Source organism: Planococcus citri, chromosome 5 (genome assembly GCF_950023065.1).
Source record: "Planococcus citri chromosome 5, ihPlaCitr1.1, whole genome shotgun sequence".
Lineage (NCBI taxonomy): Eukaryota > Metazoa > Arthropoda > Insecta > Hemiptera > Pseudococcidae > Planococcus > Planococcus citri.
Genome location: NC_088681.1, coordinates 45267065 through 45289707, shown reverse-complemented (window position 1 = coordinate 45289707; position 22643 = coordinate 45267065). Strand labels below are relative to the sequence as shown.

General features: G+C 34.8%; 1 protein-coding gene across 1 annotated transcript in view; it reads left to right on the top strand.

The window, feature by feature from the left end:
* The window catches only part of LOC135849145 (zwei Ig domain protein zig-8-like), a 385619-nt gene that overhangs the window by 339391 nt on the left and 23585 nt on the right, over window positions 1–22643 (top strand). Inside the window, exon 5 of the mRNA XM_065369413.1 lies at window positions 20241–20412. Within this exon, the coding sequence (XP_065225485.1) occupies window positions 20241–20412 (172 nt within the window). The remainder of the gene's footprint in view (window positions 1–20240; window positions 20413–22643) is intronic.

Here is a 22643-nt window from a genome sequence, read left to right as displayed (position 1 = left end):
ACCTAGAATGAGAGCATATTTTGGGTTGTCCTACTTAGTTATAATTAACACAGCACTAAAACACTATACTTCAACTTAAGCATTAAGAAATCCTTACAACTGAAGGTTATGGTAGCCAATGATTATACTTTTGCCTTTGGAATAAGAGTATAAAACAATGTGAATAATGGAGGACTTAACCATGCCTGATTAACAGGGTGGTGGTAGAGTTAACGCGTCAACTAAGAAAACAACTATGCTTGCTTGGACACTCGCTGCATGGCCCTTGAGCCTTCTCCAACAGAGTAAGCACAGTTTTACCAACTGTATCTATGGAATGGTACTAGGGTATACAGATACATGTTAGGCATAGTTTTACATCACATTTTTTTACTTTGAAAATGTTGAGAATTCAAAAAAATCTGTTTCAAAGGCAATTTTCAAATTTTTTCATGAAATGCAAAATTTTTCAGAAAATAGTGGTACAATACCTAATGAACAATTCTTTCAATTCAACTACATACTACACATCAAGAATTACTAATTTGGGGCCATTCTGGAGTCTCTGACAATTTTTCTACTTTTTCTAAAAACTTCAGATCACTCTGGAAAGTCCAAAATTCTGGAATTTTCTGCTAAAAAGCGAAAGTTTTAAGTCATTTTAGGTGAGAAAAGAAACTAAGTAATTATTTTGGATAGAAACTGAGACTATAAAATTAGTAACTTTGGTTGTTTGGAGATGATAGGTACTTCAAAATTAACTGAGTTTAAGTAACCGAGTACAAAACTTTGATTATGACACTGTTGATTTCTTGTAAATTTTAAAAAATCTTCACGGCATTCTAGCTGTGACATTTTTACAATATTTTCAACTAATTTCGAGTCATATTAGCACATTTCTTGTCACTTTTCTCAAGTCTTTAATTATTTACCTAATACCTATCCATTCGTTGTACTTTTTTTAGAAAAGTAACCATGTACCTTGAGAATCTCTCTATTTACTTCGCAAATGGAAAAATTTTCTCATAGAATTACGACTTCTTATTCCAGTAACTTGACGTTATCGATAATTCCCTCAAGCTCATTAAATCACACGTCTCTGGTCACAATTCTTCTTTTGGCGTAGCTAACTACTTAATGTACCTATTTTCAAACAAAAAGATCATACCTTGTACTTATTCGAATTACATCATTCTCACAATTGGATGCAACGTGGTTATTCGAGTCGACGCGTGTAGATACAAATTAATTCTCAAATTTTAATTAACAATACACGTTTTTCTCGACTAGAAAGGTAGAATCATTAATGAAAATCCAAGTCTGAAAATTCGAACACGATGAAACGTTCGTAACCTAAGATAATTACGCAATTAGAGTAAGTAATTCATTTTTACCACTTCGGATGACAATTTTCGTAATGATGTGGGAAAAAAGCAGGAAATCCGACCTCGCTTACACGTATTTAACTGTATAGTATACTTCTACCTACCTACCAACCAACCTACCAAACCCATGTGCATACCTACTTTTATACTAATAATGAGAATAGAATAGAACTCGTTTGGCATTATATTCGTGGGAAAAAATACCATAAAATTATTGTACTTACTTATAAATTTGTAAAAAAAAAAAAAAAAAAAACTGCGTTAAAAAATCAATGAAACTTCAAATTTATGGATACTTACATTTTTCTATTTATTCATAGTGCGAACAAGTACCAATCAAAAATTACATGACCAGTTTTTAAAAAATATTTAAAAACATCTTTTTTGATCTCGATTATTAACTGTTCTTAAAAATTTAACTCTGGAATAATTTTTTTTAACCTTACAAGAAAAGAACTGGATCTTGTAAAGAAGATGCCAGGCTCAATTTTACTCTCACCCATCGAACTTAACAACGTAGGAAGATAAAACGTTCAGGAAATGAAATTCTAATCGACACTACTCAACCTTTTAAACTAAACCGGGTAATACATTTCAAAACTGATGCTGATTAATACGAAAGAAATAAATTCACGTCGGTTTAACCTTTGAACAAACTATCCAAGAATTTAGCTTAATTTATCAGTCGTAATAGCAGCACCGTCTCACACACAAACACAAATACGAGTGCAAAACTCGCAAAATACCCGCAAGGTGTTTCGTTATACTTCGACCAACCCAACCTAACCTAACAGCGCAACTACTCACTACATGTATCTATACAGTATGCTCTGAAAAGCCTGCAACTCGTCCTATTCCATAGTCAAGATGGAGGCCTATGTCGGTGCACCGTGGCGTAAATTGAATCGCTAAATCTTCTCTTCAAATAGCGTTTCATAAATTGCTAAATTTTTCAAATAACTCCCTGCCAACATTTAGGTACCTACGTGGTGTGTGTGCAAGTTACTTTTATCTACGCCAATGAAATCGCTAACAAATTTTTATGTGATGTAGCTTTGCCCTCCCCCTTTTCGCCTTCATCGTACAATTTATCAGGCAAAAGTTCCTTTTTTTTTTAATCAAACGCGCCTCTGTCGTGATGTTTCGTTTTTTTTTACATTACTTACGTACCCCAATTCCCTCCCTTCATTGGTTTTCCTATATCAGGTAAGCCGTACACATCTAATTGCCTCGTATTTAAGCCGCATGCCACCTTTGATGAAAATACCGTTTTAAATTTAAAAATACCTACGCAACAGCTCGAAATTTTCCGGCCAAAAAACACACGTACTGACCTTTTCGCACCTTTACCGATATCATCAATTTCTCGACGGAACGGTTCGCGAATATCTAAACAAACTGCACCGCCATCAAATAACCAACCCTATTAAAAAGAAAAACGAGCGAAAATATTCGAGGCCGGAAAATCAAATCCAACTAGGAAATTATTAAGGAAAGCCTTTATTCTTATTACGATGGAACATTTACAATACCATAGTGATCCGGATTCGCTTGCTTGTTATTATCGAATTACCACGCTGCGCCGCCAAAACCCACCGACGTTCATTTTTCTTTTTCGCCATTCAAACAAATCAGCGTCAAATAACATTCCCAATCAAATAATAAAGTCATTACTTTTGAAAAATATTTAGCGTGTATCGTGTATCTCTGTGTGTATAGTTCATCCTCGACTTTTGCACAATCAAAGTGAAAGGGATGTGAAATAAAAGAACGGAAATAAAATTCCAGTTATTGCATCGTATCGGAAGAGAAAACCCCCCTGGTAGTGATTTATTCCCCTTGGAAAAATACTCGATAATTTATTTTCATCTCATTCTATCGCATGGTAAGTATATAGTCTCGAAATTACCCATAAAGAAGTCACCTTTTTCACCGCAATTATCTCGTCATGGGTAAATTATAAAATTGTACAATCAAAGAAATATGCTTATTTCGAGAATTTTTTCTTGATAAACTCGCGAGAAAATAATGTTTCGAAGAATAAGAATGGAGAGTTTTTATTTTTAGCGCTCACGTCATCATTGTCGTAAATACTTAGCATAAAATGTCGAATTACGAATAAAATAGGTACAAAATCGTTTACAAAAGTCTTCTTCAATTTTCCTCCGACAAACAATTAATTTTAAATTGAAATCATTTAGCTTGTTTGTTGTTCTTACTGGAAAAAAAGTAAATACCGTTTTTTTTTCCTTTCAAAAATCATTAGGTATTCGAATTAAAATTACCAATTAAATTGCGTTGTAGTTTTTCTTCGTTCGTGTAACAGAGTAAAAAAAAAATACGATTGAAATGAGAAAGTTGCCTATGGTTTGATGGCGAAGGCGTTAAGGGCTCGAAATATTAAAACACTTCTATCGAAAAAATAATTATAGAAAATCTCGAAACAATGTTGACGAAAAAAAGAAAAAGGGAGAGAATTTGGAGATGAATAATTTTTTAAGAACGGAAATTGAATCATTCAAACATCAGAAGTACTACGATGAAGCAAATTGAAGTTTTGTAATCTCAATATGGAGATCGAATTGAGAGTAGATAGGCGAAACGTATCACCACCCAGTCCCTTACACAAAATTTCAGGCGCAAAAATTCATTATTTTATTTTCGGTGGATTTTGAAAATCAAAAGACCAAAAATAAGAAGAAACCAAAATTTTACCAAAATGATTTAAAAAGCTGAAATTTGGTAAATACACTATTTTTGACACTCTGAATCGATTGCAAACGGTTTTAAGCTATTTGAAGCAGTAAGATGATTACATGCACTGTTACACAGTTTTGAAGCCATCCATGCAAGTACATACATTTTGAAAATCCCAGTTTCACTCCAGTTTTCTAGGTCAGTTTTGGGGAAATTTTTATATTTTTTTCTCATTTTTGATCTTCAAAAATTCACAGATACACTTTGGCACCTGAATTTTTTGCTTTTAATGGAATTTTTTGCTTTTAATGGAATTTTTTCGTGCTCTTTTGATCTAACTTTGCTCGGTTTGAAAACTGCTGTGTCATGTCGAAATGCCTGAGTTTCTTAGATTAAAGAAACAGAGAAAAACTTGGGAAAAAGCACTTTGATTTTACAAAAGTAAAGGGAAAAAAGTTGATCCAACAGAATCATCTGTTTAAAAATTTCGTTAAATGAGGTAAAAATTATTCGAAATAACAAGAAAACTGGCGAAAGAACAAAAAAAATTACCTATTTAAATTGTCACAATGTGATAAAAAAATGGCCAACACTTCATTGATGTGATGAGAGAAGTTTAAAAATCACTTGGACTGAATGGAGTGAAATCAACAGAAAAATTATTGAAAGCTATGTTAAAATTCTTGAAACATGCCTAAGCTATCGATAATATCATACAACTTGAATAGAATACCATTGAAATTATTGATTTGAAAATACTTATGTTCTCTAAAATTGCATAAAATTGATTTTTAAAAAAATCCCTTAAAATAAAAAGAAAATTTTTCAAAAATGACGGTAAAAATTATTGGACAGCTCAATTACTTTCTATAGAGAAAAAAATAATTTTAAAAAACATTTTGTTCGAAGACGTATACACAGAAAGTAGGAAACCGAAATGTGATCATTTGATCAATAAGTAACCATTAAATAAAGAAGCAAATGGCAAAAAATTCCTAAAATAACCTCAATTGTTCTTGAACGGTCATTTCCACATGATGTATTTTCTTGAGTGAGGCCCTAGAGGTTGTCACAAACGAAAATGTTGAATAAAAGTTCAAAAAATTCCAAATACAAAAAACACTGAATGATTATATAAATTAAATTTTAAAAAACAATGACTATAATTTTCCTATTTCATTTGCACATGTTTTATTTTAAGAATTTTTAAAAATTTACGAGTATTAAAATTTGGTAGGTAGAGCAAAGCAAAAGGACAAAATTTTTAAAAAGTTTACAAATTTCCAGAAATAAAACAATTTTTCCAGTATTTTTGATCTGAAAAGTAGATCTTACGACACAGAAGCAGCCATTCTATACCTTTGAATTTGAGCTAATATTCTACAAATAGGATTACAGTACCTAAACTTATACTTCTGCCAAATTTTTGAAAATCAAATTTGGGTCAAAAATGCAAAAAAATCAAAATTTTACCAAATTTATTTAGTAATCTGAAATTTAGTATGCACTCCATTTCCGACTCCCCAGATCTGAAAATTATCATTTATGCGTATTATTGAGAATATTTCAAATCATTTTTTGGGTGTATCTACTTTCCAAACCAATTATATACATTATTTTTTTAACCACCAGAACATTTTTTACATAAGACTTCATAATTTATAAAGTCCATCAAGGGTTTCTTTTCAGAAACTGTAAAGATGGTTTTGGCACTTCATGCCATATACTCTTACATGGTTCACATTCCACCCTACTTCAAGGAAGTGAACCTTTACCTAGTGCTACACACATAGACACTGGCAATTTACCGCCTCGATACCTACTCTTTGGTAATAGGACATGAATTAGATATAAATATAGAATGCATGATAATATATAAAAATAACTCTGACGACTACGTGATACCTGTTTTATTGGTTATTAAGCTATTATGGTACACACTTGTAGTCTTATTATTTAATGTTACGTAAGTGAATTACGTTACTAAAGGATAAATAGGAAAGAATACTAGGTATTCAAGATAATGTGCAAGTGCACCTCCCAGGGAGGAAGAGCATGGTCAACGAATAGGGCAGGTCCATCATCCATGACTCTATTTAGAGCTTTTAATAAGGATGATATGATTGGTAATGTAACACCCGAGCCACCTTGAACTCCATGTATTTGAATCCCAATTATATGTATGCAACAGATCACAAGTGAATTAGTTCATGTTACGTAAATATGATGTCCAAAAAGACAAGGCTCCACACCTCAACTTGTCTTATCTTCTCAGATAGGAAGCCTGACGTAGACCTATCTTGGCGAATGGATGAAATACCCATGCTAAGCATGGTGAGTCCGTGGATGACTGAAGTGTGGCTCAGAGCTCTCACAACATGTTTGTCAAGAGAGAACTAATCCACCAGATGGCGCTCTGACATAACTAAACCGCCAGAATGCGCTTTTACATAACTAAGATGAGAAATAGCTGGATACACAACAATTTTCTGTCACCTAAGTGATAGAAAATGCGCCAATTCCTCCCTTTACATAACTTGATTACTTTCTTCATAATTGGTTGCGAAAACTCACCAAGTAAGACATATCTTCTTTTATCGAAAAGGTCACTAAAGTAAGTTGCGGTATCTCTTTCAAAGTTTTGCTGTATGGTTTGAAAAAAAAAGAAATGAGAAAAAGTGAATTTTTGGATTTGAGGAGTAAAAAATGGAGTGCAAATTCGATTTTCAAAAATTAGCCAACACTGAAAGAAATGATTTTCAAAACGCGTTATTCAGTCCCGAAATTGATGCAATGGTTACTGCACAGTACAGTAATTTTCAAGTTACCTAATTTTGATGTAATGATTACATAGTTTAAATCAGAGAATGCATCATACAATGGAATGAGTACATCGCCAGGATGGATTTATTGCATCTCTTTTAAAAATTCATTTTGATGTTCTCATTACATTTCTTTGGGGACTCAGTCCTGCAGACTTGGTATTCAAAACATCATTTGGTGGGTAATAATTACATCATGTAGTAAGCAATGATTACATTCCTTAAACATGACTGAGAACCTTGCAGTGATTTACTGAATACAGTAAACAATGTACTGAGTACATCGCCATACTGCAATGAAATCCTTTATTCCCAAACAGTGAAAAACATATAAATACTTCTCGGGCCTGAATCAAATATTCTACTCGTGGCCATGTCGTTAGGTGCAGGTAGTTAGGAACGAGAGGTCGCAGGTTCGAATCCCAGTTAGGTCGGAAAATTTTCGTAGGTAAAATAAGGTCTTAAAAAATTCGTTGAAGTGAGGATTACTTAGATGTACGGAGAAACTTGAAACTGATATACCCCTAACCCCTCTTTTTAAATATTGTTGAATAAAAACGATGTAATGGTTACCGCACTTCTGTGTAATAGTTACTTCTCTAAATATGTACTGATTAATGCGTTTCATTCCTATACCAAAATTACCGCGTTTTAATGCACTGAGCGCATCGTTTTAATGTAACGATTACTGTTTATTTCTTTCAGTGAAAAATATGAAAATGCACCAAATCAACAAAAATTTGAGATATCTAGGTAGTGATATAATTTTGCGTGCTATTAAAAATTTTGTGTCAGTAGAGTCACCTCCCTTGTCACTGAATCGCCTTACAAAAGTCTTCTTATAAAAATGTTGAAACAAAGCATTATTCATATAAGTACTGTCTTAATTCAAGAATTAAATTCGAATATTATTCCCGAAATCAATTATTAAGAAATCGCCTATTCAATAATCTTTAATTCTTTCTAATATAACACAAATCTCCTACCTTACAATTGGTTTCAGTTTTTTTTGCAGCAAAAAATTAAGAACATCGCAACCTGAATTACCTACCTACTTTACTTTCCCTTCCTAAACATCAAGAATTGCACCACAAATGACCAAAACATTGGCCATTTTCAATTCGTTGAACTCCGCGTAGACACTCGAACGAAACACTCGGCTAGAAAAATAAAAACAAAATAGCATTTTAGAAACAATAAACACAAATACCGCACAGCAGGAATATACGTCGTAAAAAACGATAAAATCCCACTATGGGCAATTTCATTCGAGTCTAAAAACAATATCAATAATTTGAAATGCACAATATTCTACGTAGGCTATGCACAATATCCTGGTAAGTAATACGTAGGTACCTATACGTGGATGGTGAATATGAGATATACGAATGATATACAAGCAGCATAATACGGCAAATACGAATAAAGTTTTCGGTTATATAAAAGATTTTCGCAGCGATAACGAACAGTCGCCGGTGTAGAAGAAAAGACAGAGTGGGAAAGTACCTCAGCTACTCGTATACAGTCGGTACATATAGCGATCTTTTCTAAAAAGCCTTTCCTGCATCGGAGTCAGTGCGAGGCAGAACCGAAACGGGATAAAATTCACATTTAATGGACATTTGAATGGTAATACGGACTTTCTTTCAATTTAGAACATCTGCTTCCTATCGTCGCCGCCGGCTCATATTATTATGTTCATAATGCTAGCGAGAAAACAAACGTATAGGTAGAGGTACCCACCTATTTGAAAGGTATTAGGGTAGTGGTACGAGGGTCTCGACTGAGCAGTAATGCATACACGATTGTGAAGAGGGGACCGAAATAGATAACGAGATGGGACCGAGAAAAATTGAAAGTACATAACATACAATTCTTTAGCTTTTAAATGTATATTTTTTTCTGCATAGTTTCTGTATTAATGCTCGTATAGTTTGTTCTAAAGAACGTCTTGACTAAAGTTTGCTCATTCCATCGACGAAAAAAAATCCAATATTTTTTTCTGACTCGGGTCTTCACTTTTAAGTAATAATTACATAGCTGGTCACTTGAGGCATAATAAGCAGTCTTGGGGATTATTATTTGATTGAGGAAAATATGGTTTCAGAGAAGGCCATGTGGTAAGTACTTGAGGTGGCTAAAACCACTGGACGAAATCAAACGAAACTTCGTGTATATGTACTTTTTACACAAGAAGACGTTTTGGGTTGATTTTGAAACCTGAGGGGGCTCGATATGCTGTTCTATTTTATGTAGTATTCCAACTAAAAATTTTCGGTCAACCTTCGAATAAAATAAAGAAACTATCTACGTCGACGAAAATTTTTTCCCTCGAGCAGTATACGAGTTGAAAATTTAGCTGTTTAACCCCCCCCCCCTCTCAACACAAAATGAATTTTACCATCATTATCTTTCCGAGAGAACTTCCAATTTTTTCAAATAAGCTCTCAGAATCGTTTCTGAAAATATACTTCTATAAAAAAAGACATCAACACCCAATTCCAAATATCAATCTGAAAAATCACAAATTGTTATTTAGAAATAAATTATTTTCACTATGCTTTATTCATTTTCAGGCAATTTAAGTATAGCTCTTAGCGAGATTTTGATTCTTTCCGTCAATTTTAGAAAATCATTCATAAAAGAAATCGCTCTGTCGAACCAAATCCAGACTAACCCTTTGAAACGAGGCGTAAAAATCTTGGAAATTATACAATATGCCCACGCCAAGGATAAAAAAAAATCCTGTATTTTTATAAATCAACTCCAACTTTGGACCTCTTTTCTCAGGAAAGCTGAAATACCTCGAGTCGAATTATCTAATCACCCAGCAATGTAATCACTCGCCTCACGAATGTCATTCTGCTCCCACCCATTAAAAATAGAAATTTTCATCAAACGTTGATTTTCCCTTCCCTCTCATAATCATAATTCAAGTACAAATGCCAATTTGATCGTATTAAAAATCCTAACTGACTGTGATGTTTTGTCCAATTAAAAAGAAAAATTTTCTTCGCCATATTTTTCCCCGAAACTTTTTTCCAAAATTTCAGAACACTTGAATAAATATAATATCGTACATCAACAACAAACAAAATGGCAGAAAGAGGTTATTTTTTAAATTCCACGATCGACGAATATCATCAGATATTCTTCAGTTGGTCGACTATGTTTCTTTTTGTTTTTTTTTTTGGGGGGGGGGGGGTATTTTTGATACAACGAAGTCACATAAGAAAAAATCAGAGGGGCTACTAAATTTGCAAAATTGAATTTCTAGACTTTTTCTCGATCTTTTCCACTAAAATTTTCAGTCCTGTGGTCTCTTCCTCCACCTCCCCTCATTCCTTTCATTGATTTTAAAAAAACTATAAGTATTGCATTATTTATTTTTAAGAATGTGAACTTGTTCATTGAAAATGATTTTTAATAAGAGAAAATATTTCCTCACAAACGAGAACGCAGAAATTGTAGACAAATTTCCATTTAGCATCATAATGAGAAAATGCAACCCCTATTTTTCGAAATTGTTACTTTTGAAAAACATAATGGAAGATATTTTTGCCTAAGCCAAGTAAATGCAAAAAATTTTTAAAATATTTAAAAATTTCTCATGAAAGTGCCTTTAAAAAAAATTTAAATGTACTTTTCAAACATTTTGAGACAATTTTAAAATATTATATTATTATTATGTGGTTTTTGAGCAAACTTCTTGACTTTTTTGCTGCTTATAGGTATCGATGTGGCATTTGTTTTCTAGACCAATTCTGAAGTTTCTCGTTAGGTAGCTTCCATAAACGCTCTCTTTTTCACCAATAAAAGAAATACGTACAATGAAAATTTTCTCGGTTATTTAAATGACCATGCATGACTACTATGAGATTATTAATTCATGTGAAGGATTTTTTTTTTAATTAAAATTATGAAATCTCATGATGATTTCCTGAATTTTAGCAATTTCTAAATTTTCCAGAGAACGGACATCCTGTCATTCTAAACGTTCTGGTGACTTCGAAAATTTTTAGGCATTCCTAGATTTTACAAGAATCACTTTCAGAAAGTTCACTGGCATTGAAAATCGCGCTGGAGGCTCCAGAATGGCTGGAAATGGAGAAATTCGCCCTCGGGAGGTTAGTCCATGGACAAAATACAGCGATTCGCGCGAATTTCGAAAATTTTCTCGCAAATGGGAAACTTTTGATTTTTTGGATATTTTTATTTTGAAAAAAACTGGCCAAAAACCCACTCTTGAGATGTCGTCTCCAGAATCGGCTCAAATGTGGATAAACTCGTTAAACATGGTCGAGTATTATAACATACCTACAACTCGATTTTAACTGCCCAACTTCACATTCACGCCTATTCAAAATTCTGGAGAAATTGAAAATCACACTGGAGACTCCAAAATGGCTGAAAAATGTGAAATTTGGATATGGGGAATTGGTATCAGTTTTAGAACTTATATTCTGTAACAGTGGGGTTAGATGGAACTGCTAGAAGAATGGATTATGATAATTTTCTCCTAAGGTGGTTTTCTGAGAAATATTCAATTGAGAAGGAACATTTTCCAAATAAATACCTAGCAGCTCTAGAATAGGCAATCCTTTCTACCTCAATGTACACAGTGAGAAGTTACCATACTATAAATAAAGAAAGCCTTCTCTTACAAATTACTTATGGTTTTTATTTACAGGTGTTAGTGTAAAACAAATAATTGAGCAATTGAGCATATTATACCAATCAATCATAATTACTTATAATTAATCTGTGTGTGAGATAGGTACACAATACCCGGTTGGCAAAACGACATTTTTTAGACAGTGCATCTGAATAGGGATCTGACCACATATCAGTCAGAATGTATTTTCTGACTGCCAAAACGGCAATATCTGACTGTGGTTCTGAGTGTGGATCTGACTAGTCAGATCCACGCTCAGATCTCCACTCAGTCCCCTGACGAGTCACCGCCATCTTGGAATTTCAAAAAAATACTTGTTTCTGATTGGTTGATTGTAGTCAGACTGCGAATCTGACTGTCAAAATGGCACTTTCTGACTGCAGAAATGATTAGTCAGATATCACCAGAAATGTGCCAATCGGGATACAAACTACCTATCTTCTAACTCTACGAGTAGGTGATATAAAATGTCCACAGGAAAACCTTGCAACTTATTATAAAGCGAGTTGTAAATATTTAAAAGAATACGATGTATGTAATTGTATTCTTTGAGTCTCAAATGCTGAGGTGATTAACACATCGTCACCCAGATTTCGGAAGATTAAATTTATTAACAAGCAAGGTAGACAACACTAGTGTGAATACAGCATACTCGGCAATAGTATACTTCATAACATTAAAAATAACAAGTAAGTATTTAGATGACTTTTATAATGTCATCCTTATACTTCCCGATAGGCATTATGTAAGGGCGAATGCAACCCCGGTACAAGAATTAAACAATTTACCTTGGATGATGAAGATACGCATAGTTTTACTGTACATGTTGCCTGCCTCTCCCTGGCGACCCCAATAATAGTCGCTTTGGCAGGTATGATTAGTTACTCCATTTTAGTAGGGTTATCCACTCGATTGTCTGGATTAATCAATCAGAGATGGGCCAATAAAGTACCACGATCTTACGAGGAATTAACGAAGTATCGCATTATATGACCTTATGAGGAATTAACGAAGTGTCACGTTGCATCTAAAGATGGGTAAAACACATGTAGGGAGTATGGAACTAGCCATACCAGCCGTTTAAATATTCACCATAACTGACGTTGGTCCAGAGAGCTCGAGTGTCCTGGACCAAGTGATTTTTCTAGATTCATGATCCTTGCAACGAGGCTCGGATCGCGATTACATTATGTAGATTATTGCTCCTTCCATAGGATGAGTACAATAACCCACACTCATAGAGAAATTATGCTGATAACTACTAAGGTGATCAGGGCATATCGCTGCTCATCACAATTCATCATTTTTGATGATAAAGTACGTACTTTTTTTTTAAAAAGCATAAATTACAAAAACAATCAATTTTGAATTTTAAAACGTTCTCCAAAAATCTAAAAATGAAGTTGGACAGCTGAAAATGTGGTTTTGGGGGTTTTAGACCATGCTCGTTCCAAAAATCACGGTTCCGTTGAAATTGAAGCTGGATATCTCAAGAGGTTCCCTTGTAAGTATAACAAGTGAGGTGAATCGCGCGATGAAATAATCAGTGGATTTTGACCAAATTCAGTAGAAACCTTCAGTTTGAGTTGAAAGTTAGCCACAAAAAATTTCAGCTTGCGAAATACCTCTAGAAGGGAGATATCGGCTCGCAAAAAGGGGGCATTTTCAAAAAAACATCTTGCGCAGTAGGCAAGATTAACCGACTTTGCTCTGTTATACAGGAAAATAAACAAACAATTAAACAATTGGTTTTATAAACAATTTGAGCCGTGTAGTTTACAAAACAAATACTGAAATTTACCAATTTACCAAAATTCACGGATTTACCAAAATTTAGCTATTTACCGAAATTTACCAATTTACCGAAATTTACCAATTTACCAAAATTTATTAATTTACCAAAAATCAAAATTTACCAATTTACCAAAATTTACCAATTTACCAAAATTTACCGATTTACCAAAATTTACCAATTTACCAACATTTACCGATTTACTAAAATTTATCAATTTACCAAAATTTACCAATTTACCAACATTTATCAATTTACCAAAATTTACCAATTTACCAACATTTATGAATTTACCAAAAATTACCCCAGCGATTTACTAATATTTACCTCAGTAATTTACCAGACATTACCCACTAATTTACCAATTTTCCAATTTACCAAAAATTACCCCAGCAATTTACCAACATTCACCTCAGTAATTTACCAGACATTACCCACTAATTTACCAATTTTCCAATTTACCAAAAATAACCCCAGCAATTTACGAAAATTTACCAATTGGAATACCAATTTACCAATAAAAATTACGCCATTAATTTACCAAAACAAAAATTACCCAAGCAATTTACCAAAATTTTCGACCAACTTTAATTACGAGTAATTCACCAAAAATAACTAATCATTTTATTTACTAAAAAAGTCGGTAAAAATTACTATTAATTCACCAAAAAAAAAAAAATATCAAAATTTACTGGCTATTTACCAAAAACTTGATGTTTTTTGTTAAAACAAAAATTACACTGGAAATTTTTGAAAAATTTTGATTTTTTATGGCAAAAAAATTTTGGACGGATAAAATTAACAAAAAAATTAACAAAAAATTTTCTCCTCTTGACTCTCGCGGGATTCAAAATCCCGACCTCCGGCGCACCAATCTGCAACCTACACACCCTAACCACCCCATCTGTTTGTTGGGGGTGAGCCGTTTGCGAGATATAAGGGTTTACACAAATTTCTGCTTATCCATAACGTTGAAACACACTTAAACGTTCATATCTCGTAAACGGCTGAATCGATTTCGACCAAATTAAAAATTTCTCTAGTTCAGTATCAAAGCAATATTTTGCCATCATCAGTTTCGACTTAAAGTTCGGAGCTTTTGAGTTCAGCGTGACACAAATTTATACATAAATTGATATACCTATATACGAGGGGCAATCAATAAGTGCGTGCACTTTTGCTATAACTTTTAAACGGGTAGATATTTTTTGATGAAATTTGGAGAAAACATTCTTCAGACCTTTGAGAAGGTCTTGTGATAGTTGGTTTTGAATTTGGTCCCGGTGTTGATAAATTACAGCGTTATCCGTAAAGTGAGTTTTCAAAAATGCCGTCCAAGAAGGAAATTTGTTCAAATATTCATTTCCTGTGGTTACAAGAAAAATCTTCCACCTAAATGAATAAAAAAAATAATTAAAACGTATCCTGCTAATGTTATCTTAAAACAGATTGTGTTCAATCAGAGTAATTCTTCAGTAACAGTCGCGATTGTTCATTTGATGAAGGGTGCAGTGAAAAAACCAACTTTTTTGCTTCACTGCTGCATTTCTTATGAGCTAAGCTTTCACGACCATTACTGAACAAATTACTCCGATTGAACACAATCTGTTTTAAGATAGCATTAGCAGGATACGTTTTAATTATTTTTTTTATTCATTTAGGTGGCAGATTTTTCTTGTAACCACAGGAAATGAATATTTGAACAAATTTCCTTCTTGGACGGCATTTTTGAAAACTCACTTTACGGATAACGCTGTAATTTATCAACACCGGGACCAAATTCAAAACCAACTATCACAAGACTTTCTCAAAGGTCTGAAGAATGTTTTCTCCAAATTTCATCAAAAAATATCTACCCGTTTAAAAGTTATAGCAAAAGTGCACGCACTTATTGATTGCCCCTCGTATATAGCCGCATACAGGTAAACTCATAACGTTTTGTATAAAATACAAACTCACGTCCCACCTGTAACTTCGTTGCTGTGCATGCGCTCGACGCGTCACCCCATAGGCCTGATAGTACTCGATGTTAGGCCGCGTTATATTCGTTAACTTGATTTTTGGGTGACCTGTGGAGAGGTATCTCATTGCTGAAACATCAATTTTTCAGAAAAGCTGTTTTTTTAAAGTCCCATACGTCTCTGTTTTTCGCAAATAGCTTTTTAACAAAGCATCCCACAGAAAAATAACCAGCTCTAAGCAGAAAGAAAATTTTATTCTCTACAATTTCCTTCATTGCATTTTTTTCCTAGGATGCATACTTTTCCCATAAAATCACTGTTTACATAGACTGAAAAACACGAAAATTCGGACCTGTATAATCAACTCTAAATTAAAATTGAGCAGTCAAAAATTTATTTTAGACGATTTTTGACCACGCCGTGTGAAAGAGGACATCTTCAACCACCAATATCACCAAAAAGAACGTAAAAAACATAAAAAATGATTCTTGGCAATAAACACCTTTTCCTCATATCCTCATACCTATTAATTAGGCTATGTACTCATTTGAAAATTGAGTCAAAAGAGAAAGTGTATAAACGGCAATCTCACGTCCCTGCTCAAACTTTGCCAGTAGACTCCCCACACCTTGTAGATTCATATGGCACCTCATCGAAAAGTCACGTCCTAAAAAGGTTACGAGTTTGTCAAAACGTTATGAGTTTGCTGGTTAATCTATAAAAAAGTTACGAGTTTACCCCCTAGAATATTTATATATATAGATTTAAACTTAGTCATTGTGGTGCCCGTTTTAAGTATACGTAGTCATTGTGGTGCCCGGTTTTGGGCTTGTGGCGCCCAAATCGGGCACCACAAGGTCTTTTTATATAAAACAATGCAGAATCGAGTGAAATGAACTCTAAGGTGAAAAAAAAATTTTTGAGGCAGGCACCACAAGTACCAAGTTTATGTATCGGGCACCTCTATGACTAAAAACCACAAAAAAATCAAACTGCTTTAAAACACCTTTATCATACATATATATGTGATCCTCTATGTACGCGGGCACCACAATTACCATAAAAGACCCGGGCACCACAAGGTACTAGGTACGTGTATTCATATATAAATAAATATATATGTAAACTTATCTCGTTTTGCGCCATACGTCTTATCGTGATCAGCACACTCCAAAACGTCAAGAAAACCCACCCCCACCCAATTCTTGAACCATCATGACAAATACAATACCTCACTTTTCCGTTTCACGGCAAAGTCGGTAAAAAGTCGTGGTTCTTTTGCTCCAGCTTCTGCCCAACTTGTTTTGGGAAATATAGCCCAGTCCCAAATGAAAGTATGTATTAGAGATTCTACGTCGATCCACGCTATTAAGGAACTAGATACAGCTCCTTAACGCTATTGCTGCCAAAATCCAAGATCACTTTTACAGACTTCTACTGAACGGTTAAAAATATGCAAATCTTTGATTTTTGAATAAAATTTGTATTTTGAAAATTTTTTCTTCACTGATAGGTATTTCAAATTAGTTATGCCAAAATTTCAAAAGATATCATTCCTGAAACTGGGGAAATACATATAAGCAGAGGTACCAAATTTTTTAGTCATTATTGTGAATCTGAAAAAGTTGAAATAATTTCATAAGTTATTGGCTATTTTACTCGATTTTTTGCCCCAAAAATAATATATGTGTTAAAATCCAAGCCGAACACTTCATTTCCCTTCTCTTTTTCGCCTCTCTTGAGAAAGAACTGAAAGCACAAAGCTTCTCCCAGATCATATTTTCCATGCAAAAACATCTCCTCTTCAACAATTTGCATGAAAAAATTCAAACTTTGATATGGTGAGATATGGCCCAACTACGTAACTAGTTATTCACCGAATAACTAGTAAGTAGGCATTCAACGAATGCCTATTATACGAAAACGTAAGTGATGGGAACGTGTTAACTTCTAGAGGTGACTTTGATTAAATAAGAAAAAGGCGCCAAGCGCGATGCATATATAATGCAACGCGCCCACGAGCCGAACCAGTAGTTGTTCTTCACTATGTCGTAGAGAAGTTGTACTTTCACTTGCATCTTCGACGAGATGCACTTAGTCGCATACGCTACTTGCCGCGCAAGATGTAGTTAGGCTAATTTGCATTAGAAGTTCATCTCTCAAGATGATCGTAGTATAGGTATCTCGAGCTCGCCGGTGCTAGATCATAACATGTACCTCGTATTTATGAAATCTATCAGATGTTATAGGCTGATGAGACACCCTTTTGAGGGTGTCTCTCCCCTCTTTTACCGATGTCGCCCCCTTCTATAGGGGATAATTCGTATCTTTCGCGTGTAGGAAATAAGTATACTATTTCGTCGCGTTCATTTCGAACATGAATCAATCTTCCCGGGCATTGATCATGTTTCTCGTCTGGAAAAGCACCCTCAGTCAAATCCTAACCAACCCCTGCCGACCATGTCTAGCATTAGGGACATACCGAAGAGGCAGGAAAAATGGACAGCTTGTGAACCTGATAAGTAAGTTATCATCCTCCATTAATTTGTACAAACCACCCCTACCTATGGGTACTATGTACCCATAGGAAGGCAAAGTTAGGGTATATTTATGATTATTTCATGTGTATGTCAGCCCTATTTATTCAATCAACAATATAAAATAATTTAGTTTATTTTATATTTTTTCATGTCTGTTTATAACAATAAATCATTTGTCACGCTAAATCGACTCGAGGACTTGTTGTTAGACACAGACTTCTGTGCATATAGTAATTTTGGTATGACTTCTAAACGCTCTCCGACCCACATAAGCTAGCAAGGTATAGGGAAAATATAACTACCTATATAGTGATATTTGGCCTTCTCACCTCAGTAATATTTCTCATAATATTTCTATACATAGTTCCGCTAGATTTAACTATATCAACTTCAACTCCTCAATCGAGCATAAAAAAACTCACACCTGTAAAAAAAAAAAAAAAAAAAAAAAAGCCACCCATAAGACTCATGCTGTAATATTTACTCACGCATTTCTGCGTCGAGGACCAGCCAACTAATAGCGTAGCGCGAGATTAAATCTATCAACACACGCCATCAGTACCTACAATTACATAGACCAAATTTAAATATACGAGTCGGCAAATTAATCGCTTTCGATGCAAATGTGCATAATATACCTAAACCTATATAGGTACCCCGCTGTCATAATGTACATAAATATATTGACAACGAAAATGAAGCCAAAGGAGTGGGCACCTGCCAGGGTACAGTACGGGATTGCTTTGATTTTTCACTTTTGATCCTGTTTTTCCACGCATGCTAGGGAACCCAGGCTACCCTTTGCTTAAAAGTGGATCGTTTTTAATTAAATTTTTCGCACCCAGACTCTCACTGCTGGACTATTTGTTAGAAAAACACATATGGAGATCCAGCGTGATAACAAACACCATGTTGTCGCACTGCTTTTGTCTGATGCACAAAATTTAATGCATTTCTCTCTCGCTTAGTCGTCTCCTCCTGGCGCAGAATTCGCTTTCGAAACTTCAGCCAGTTAAAAAATTACTATTATTGCTCAGTGACAAACTGACAAACTCTTTGTGCCACCGTCATATAGGTAGTGAATTAACGAGCCCATATTACACCTACGTTTTACAATATTCTGTTGCCAAACATGACGATGACGTATAAAATTCACCCAATATATCAAAGTGAATGGGGAAGGGAAGTACGAATTTCAAACTCGATATTTTTTTTTGTAACGCCACAAGGATGATGACGACATGAATAAGAAATAGAAGAAAAAAACTCAACAAGAGGTAAAATTTATACCTACGTAAATTACGACGGCGACAATCCCACTTCCTCTTCTCCTATTCACCACATATGTACACGCCCAAGTATTTCCAAAGCCTGAAAAAAAAAATTCATAATACGAAATACCACCGCGAAGTAAGAGAAAAAAAAGTTTTACATCAATTTGAAACAAATGTTAATATTAACGTTCTCGAACATTCTCTCACACCCGTCATCCTTCTTGGATGGTGCGAGTAACGTTATTTGTTTCACGTTTACGTAATTGGCTGAAATTACTTCCTGCTGATTTATATTCAACTGGCGTTTTTCTTACGTTTCATTTTGAAAAGCCAATAACGATTGATAGCGAGAATATAATTCGAATAGATTTTAAATTAGTACTTATTGATTCGCGCCTCTCTTATTTTCCATATCGTTTGAATAAAATTACCGTACCTAGGGTAATTTCTCGTCAAAGAAATCTGCCACTTTTTTCCACACTACTTGGCCTCCTTTTTGGTTTCAAATTCAATCCACGCGCGCTCGCTGATCGGCGAGTTAATTATAAGGATTCTCTTATGGAAAGGAATAAAAACCTACTACAGCCTCCCGATTGTATACAGAAGCAACGAGAAAATAAGAGGTGAAGGACGGATACAAGAGTCTTTTTGGCCGGATACGCAACCGCAGCCAGTGGTTTCTGGGAGAAAAAAAATGAATCTTTTATAAATTTTACCCCTTTTTTAAACGCGAAAACCAATTTATTTCGCGAATTCGTCGCCACCACCGCTACCTCTACTTCATCGCACAATGCTAAATTACCTACACCGAACGCGACAGACGAACAATCGAATGAATAAATCATCAAAGGCTCGTCTCGTCGTACTTACGTATACATTTAAATGCGCATCGTTTCAACCCTGCGCTCTTTGTGTGTATATTGCCGGTTGCCGCGCTCAAAATTTATTATTTATCCACACCGCCTTGCTCGGCTGCCCCATCTACCGATCGTCAAAAGCTTTCTGTTCACTTAATTTTATGTAGTAATGTAACAGTATAGACTATATAGGCAGTAGGTCTATAGATACCTAAACCTGTACTATATTCGAGCCTGTTTCGGTTATTGTGATTTCAGGGTATTAACTACGATTCGCCTAGAGGAGGTGTTTCTGTCGTTACCGAGAAAAGCAACAAATTCAGCTCCAGTAGCTTATTAATAATCAACGCGTCCAAAGAAGATTCCGGTAAATATACCTGTAAGCCAGATTTAGCCAATCAGACTTCCGTATTCGTTCACGTATTACCGGGTAAGTTAATCACTTTACTTATATGCCTTGTTTTTGAAACTGAAACTTACGTATTTGTGACTGAAAACTGCTTGCGAATCGGGTACTTGTAAAACTATTACGAGTATTTTGTTATTATTCAGTGATGATATTATTTTTCACCACTTGAATTTTTGGGATGTACGCGTATCTGATTTCACATGAACACCAGAAGTCAGAAACATTGAAGGGAAAGAATTCGAAATGGGACTGCTGGACAGAGGAGTTCACCCCATATGGGGTACCATTGGGCATGCGCAGACCCAAAATCACGCCTAAACCCTGAGGAACCTCGACTTGAGACTGGAAAAGAAGATTCCTAATGTTGTAGTTTTCCAATAACATTTTCCAATCATTTTTGGGTGATTTTTAAAGATTTGGACCCCAAAAAATATTGGGAATATGACCTTCTGACGCTTGAGATCTTCTAGAAATCACTACTTTACTGTTATAAGCACATTTTTTTTCTTTTTTATTGACGGAATTGGCCAAAAATTGAAATGTTGAAAACTTTGGGCACCTATGGAATCCGTAGAGTGGATTGAGGTAATCTCTCCCCCCCACTCACTATCAGCAGTATGGTGTTGTTTTGCCTTCAAATATCGATTATAGACGCAAATCATAGTATTTCAAAGATGTTAATAGAATTGCATAACCAATTTGTCGTAAATACAAGACTTCTTTCTTCGTGAATTCGAATCGAAAATGAAGTGAGGAATTATTTGTATACCTAGTTTTGTTAATTTTATTATAATTTCTTATTTTATACTCGATCATTAATTCACCCCTCAGTGCCCTCTCCAGATACTTCAATTTTGAAAAAAAAATCGATACCTATGAATAGTGGAGCTGATCTTTCAAATATCGAATTCTGGAAACAAGAATAACTAGTAAGGTGCACCGGGGGAAGTCAGAACGTTTTTTCACAATTTCAACTTTGATCAGCTGTTACTCTCGTACTAATGAACCAATATGGCTGAAATTTGGTACGTAGGTTCCCATAAGGGTTCTTAACCTATGGTAAAAATTTCAGCGCGATTGTCGCAGTAGCTTTCGCACAATCGAATAAAATGTAACTTGTTCTGACTTACCCCACTTTGGGGTAAGTCAGAAAATCTACAAAATTAATTGGTATCATTAGGATTCGACCCTGATCGATGCGCAATATGTCGAATAACATGTTTTCGAGGTCGTAGAATCCAAATCTGGAGTTATTTTTTTTGTAGGAGTGGGGGGTGAGGCGTGGAGAGGGGGCAATTCCAAATTTTTCGTACATTATTGTGTAATATGTCGATTGATATATTTTCAAGGTCGTAGAATCCGAATCTGCTGTTATTTTTTTGTAGGAGTGGGGAGTGAGGCGTGGGGAGAGGGGAAATTTCAAATTTCTCCTACATTATCGTGTTATATGTTGAATAATATGTTCTCGAGGTCGTAGAATTCGAATCTGGAGATATTTTTTTTGTAGGGGTGGGAGGTGAGTCAAGGGGAGAGAGAGTAAATTACAAATTTTGCCTATAATATTGTGTAACATGTTGGTTGATATGTGTTCAAGGTCGCAGAATTCGAATCTTGAGCTAGTTTTTAGGGTCGAGTGCTATTCAAGTATCACCGTTTGGGGAGGGTGCCCCACCCATGCGAACCTACGACTCACCTTCCACCTTCACCATAAAAAATGACTCCGGATTCGAATTCTACGACCTCGAAAATATAATATTATTCGACATATAACACGATAATGTAGAAGAAATTTGAAATTTTCCCTTTCCCCACGCCTCACCCTCCACTCCTACAAAAAAATTACTCCAAATTCGGATTCTACGATATCGAAAACATATTATTCGACATATTACACAATAATGTACGAAAAATTCGAAATTTTCCCTCTCCCCACGCCTCACCCCCCACTCCTACAAAAAAAAAACTGCAGATTCGGATTCTACGACCTCGAAAACATATCAATCGACATATTACACAATAATGTACGAAAAATTTAGAATTGCCCCCTCCCCACGACTCACCCCCCACTCCTACAAAAAAAATAACTCCAGATTTGGATTCTACGACCTCGAAAACATATTATTCTACGTATTACACATCGATGAAGTCGAATCCTAATTATCAATGTTCACTTTTCTGACTTACCCCATAGCACTAATTTAGGGGGTAAGTCAGAAAAAGCGATATAAATAATGAATAATTGAAAATTAACA